This window comes from Lupinus angustifolius, chromosome LG20 (genome assembly GCF_001865875.1).
Source record: "Lupinus angustifolius cultivar Tanjil chromosome LG20, LupAngTanjil_v1.0, whole genome shotgun sequence".
Lineage (NCBI taxonomy): Eukaryota > Viridiplantae > Streptophyta > Magnoliopsida > Fabales > Fabaceae > Lupinus > Lupinus angustifolius.
In genome coordinates, this window is record NC_032028.1 from 21,013,627 (window position 1) to 21,018,673 (window position 5,047).

Genomic DNA, 5,047 nt, shown 5'->3' on the forward strand with positions numbered 1-5,047 from the left:
TAATGCTGGTTATGTGATATTTTTCTTCTTTGAAGTGTTCAAATTGTTGTATTTGTCTGTGTAGATTGGGGGAATGGTTGCTATGCAGCTCCATTGGTAGGAGGCATGATGCATCCCATTATTATTTAGTCCCTTAAAAGGACTTTTCAGAAATAATTTAGAAAATTACTCCTCTTCCTCTGTCCAATTTTCTCCGCCGCTACCGGATCTATATTCCTCTCCTCCAGCAACAAGCTACCACCATTCACCACTGCCATCACGGCGTTGTACCCTCTATTGCAGCATCACCTCATTCATGGCCACTCGGTTACCACCATGCCGCTCCAACCCACTGCCACTGCTCATTTTTTCGGATCTAACATCGCAGTCTTGATACCACCATTACAAATTAAAGAGGATCTGGTACCACCATTGCTGAATGAAGGGCAGGGACAATTGATGCTGGTGATCGGGTTGAGGTGGGTGTCCAGAAATTTTGTTGAGGTAGGGTGGTGGTGAACAATGGTAGAGATGAAGGTTGTGACGACGAGGTCATTAGGGACCAAGTGGTAATTTATAGGGGACACAACATATTAGTTGAGAGTCATAAGGTGATCTGATGTTTATGGTGAAAGGTCTGAATAATCAAATGAAGAAGATTGTGGGTTCGAGTCTAATTCCCAACAAAATACTAATATACTAACATTTGTTTTAGGATTGTGTATATACATATAAAAGAATATGAGATAAGTATTATTCGCCGATTTGTGGTTCATTATTAGTGTTTGAAAGAGAATGACGCTAACTAGTGTGGAGAAAAGAAAGTGGAAGATTAGAATTGGGAAGGCTATGTATACACTTCTTGTGATCAACGATGAGTTATTGCAATGGATTAGTGACTTAACATGCTTAGAATACTTAGGTGATGTTAGAAAGAAAGAGCATGTCATAATGAAACACCTAGATAATGAACTTATGTCACTTATAGGAGACATGACAACATGTCAATGATTGTTTGTTATTATAGAAAAAATGTATGCAAAAAAAATGGAGGTTAAACCAAGTGACTTAGCAAAAGCTAACAAATTTATTCATTCAAATAAGCATAATTTAATGAGAATGGATCCACTTACATAAAACTATTCCACATTTTAACTGTTTATTCTGGGGAAATTCAATACTTTCAATTAGTGAGTGGATTTTAACTATTAGATTTCCCTAGAATCAATGATTAAGATATGAAGTAGCTTTTTTCACTTACTCTTGAAATAAGTGAATCTCCTCCCCTAATTCAATTATTGAAGCCAAATAAATGGTTTCTTTTATAACAAAGAAAAGAAACAATCAAATTTTGTTTCTAGAGCCAAAATCTTTTAGCATTTGTGCCACCTTTTTTTTAGAGTATTCTAGGTCGACAAGAAATTAATCTTTTTTGATACAGTCAAAAGTTTACAATAGATCATTTTCTATATTAATTTTAGTTACACGTTAATCTAATCTACTAATCAAACATGAAACTTTATGCCTAGATAACCTAAATCCAATTCATTTGCACCAATACACACTCACTAAAACGAATAGTTCTTATATATGAATCAACAAGAAGTACATTAACTAAGTACAATCACAACAATACTCAAAGATAAACAAAATTATAAAGAATATAAGAATGGTATAATGTTGCATGTTTTATGCTCCAAAACATTCTTATATACTTATATAAGACTCATATTTTCGATAATTATAAAAGAAAAAAACCTTAATTTTGTAAGTATAGAAAATAAGCATATACAAATAAGATTTAGTTTTTCCAATAGAAACTTATCAAAAGATGAAGTAAAATAATTAATTACATGAAATCTGCATACCTAACAAAGTCGAGCGTCCCAAATAACTTGTGAGGATAGAATAACAATAAACATTTCTTGTTTTTATAAAATAATTTCAATTTGTAACACATTTATAGTCAGTTTTTGATCAAAAAAGTAAATATAAAATTTAAAACATAAAATATATTTTCATTTCGGTTCAAGTAATATTACTTAGACTTAGTCCCCTATTTTAATTAGCCATAATCGTCCCATATTTTACTCATGATAGATCACCCTCTTATTTTAATCCTACGTCAACTTTATAATGAAAAATCTGATTTTTTTCTTCAAAATATCATTAGTAGATTCTACCACTGTTCTCTTAGAGTTTTTCTCTACCGTCAACACATCATCCACTCTTACTTTACTTTTGTTTGTTTGAGAATCATGGTTAACAAATCAATTGTGAATGATGTGCTGACAGTATCAAAACTCTTACCCAGTCAATATAGATCTAATAAATCCGTTCTATTATAACAACATAAACAAAAATAATATACACAACAACTGAATTAACTACTAACGTCTTTCATAATTAACCTAAACATAAACCCGTGATCAAAACAAGAAGAGTGTATACTTGCACACTTGCACTCACACGCAACAAATTATAAAGACAAATATAAGAAAATTAAAGTAACACTTAACTGATCCAATACCAAGTTCACACCAATAATCAAAATATCAAAACAACAAACCAGAATGATACAATAACAGTGTAGAAAACATAAAATAAAATTAGATAGAAGGTCCTAATCGATATAAACTTTGATTCTTCAGCAGATTATACCATGTAGCAACAACAACATCAAAATCTAACTTCCTGCAACAATGAAACATCGAATATCACATGCATAAGATAAAAGTTGATAACAAATTGAGACATGAAAAAAACCATTCACCCAAAAATGGAAACAAATAATAGGAAAAGAAAAAGAACATGTAACTTACAATTTTTCTCAGTTGGTGCAACCCATGAAAGATTCTCATAATGTTGGTAAACGAATGCACAAGATTCAATCTTCAGAAAAGGGCTATAACTATTAAGGTCTTTAAATGTAGCAAACCCTATATTGTAGAACAAAACCTCTTCATTCAAGCAAATCAGAAGCATGGAGTCCTCATCATTCTCTTGCTTAACAACACAATATGGAAAACATAATAGTAATCGAAAAGGTGATTCACATAATTTAATATTGAATCTCAATGACCATTCAGAATTCTCTTCATTCAACTCCATAATGTAAAGAACGAAATCAGAATGCCCACTTGATTCACAGAATTTCGAAACTCCATTTTCCTTAACGTTCAAGGGCATTGGACATGTCTTAAAAATCTGAGAATCTACGTCAAAGTAAAAAATCTTTCCAAGATTATCACTGTGCCAATACAATGAACCATTAAAGTAAACAGTGTTAGTCTGAATCGGGAGTTTAAAATGAGGAGGAGTGAAAGTAAAATCAGGTTCACTCCATGAACTAGTTTCTGATGAAAACACAGTAATAACGTAATCAGGATCAATTTGTGGTTTATAATTCTTGACTCTAATGGAAACGAGCTTGTAATGCAGTGATTTCAACGGTTCAAAACAGATAAAAAGTGAGATTACTGAAGAACTAAATTCTTGGGTAGGGAAAATAACAGGAACAGATTTATTGGTGGTTGGATTGGATACAAAGTACTCAACTTCTAATGAATCTTCCGAAGTACTTCTTTCAATAAGTAATAGACCATTGCAGGATTGAATAACAGTTCCTATAGGAACTTTCACATTATGAAACTCAGAAGAATCAGAAGCCTTAATAGATTTTAAAGGGAAAATTTGACAGGTTGGTGAATCACCGGGAGCTAGCAAGATAGCAGAAGGAAAAACTCGAGAGGTTCTATAAAGTCGAAGAGTGTGTGAGTGGCAGAACTTTGGTTCAGAAATGAGTGCAAGCCATTGTTTTGAAACACATTTGAATCTGAGTACTGACTTCACTGGCAAACGAAGAAGAATCTCACTGACAAGGTATTCAAGGGATGCAACTATGGTGGCCATTGGAGAGAAAAGGATGATGAAAAAAGAGAAACTTGTAGAAGATAACTAAACAAGATAGCATATATATATATATATATATATAGTTGGAACGTGGGTCTGTTGAAATCTCACTTATTTTTTCAGATTGTTGAATGATGTAATTTGTAATCATAACTATTTAAGCATTTAGGGTTTCTATGAGACGTGAACACATGCATTACCAACATTGTTACCTACAGTTTGTTTTGTTTCCCACGTGTATCCTTACACTTACTTAAGGCAATTCGGACCGAGCCAGAAACCCAATACATAAGTACATAGGGTTAATTCTCCTAACGAATATTTTTTTCCATCAACAAGATTCAAACCCAATATCTTACTTAAAAGAAATCAAACATGTACTATTTAAACCAACATCTAGTTGCTTGCTGCATACAGTCTATGTAACCTTTGCCTGTTTGTATCCGCACTTTAAACCAACAGCCAACACTAGTTTTAGGTGACTTTTCGTTCGGGAATTAAATTTGTTGTTTTATTTCATGGCATTTTATATGCTGCTCAAAATACAATTTTTTAATTGATAATTAAAAAATAAGTAAATTATGATATCCTTTGATTTTAGTAAAATTGGATAACCTACTCTTCATTTTTTAAACCTACCTAAATCATCCGTAATTATGTACATATCTTACAATTGGATATATAAGTATAAATTTTTAAATAGAAAATGAAGGGTGAAAAATTACACAAAATATAGTATATTATGAAGATAAATCCAAAGAGTATAACAATCAATGTTTGTTATTATTTTTTGGGTGGAAAAGTTCAGCCCACTTCGATTTTTTGTATATTTATGTGACCGAACTGATTACAAACATTTGATTTGTTTCCGCTCAATTAAACACAAATTTAACCGTAAGAATTGAACCGAATCAAACCGCTCTCATTCGATTCGATTCCACAGTTTTTCTAATTACTTTTTTATAATAAAATCTTGCATCAATTGAAAGTTCGAAATGTATTACAATATATATAGTTTATTCATAAAAGTAAAAATATTAATATTGTTTTTAGAAAAAAATATGAATCATATATAAATGATTAGAAAATTTTAAAGTCGTAATTGTTTGTTAGTAATATATATAACATTTATGGAGAAAAAGAGAATTATCATATA

The 5,047-nt window shown here is 31.4% G+C and overlaps 1 protein-coding gene across 1 annotated transcript; it reads right to left on the minus strand.

Moving 5' to 3' along the window:
- Window positions 2,589-3,891, minus strand: LOC109335551 (F-box protein At5g07610-like). The gene is made up of 2 exons (XM_019571687.1): window positions 3,062-3,891; window positions 2,589-2,673 (listed from the first exon to the last, which is right to left on the minus strand). The coding sequence occupies exons 1-2, from the start codon at window positions 3,889-3,891 to the stop codon at window positions 2,589-2,591; spliced, it is 915 nt and encodes a 304-aa protein (XP_019427232.1).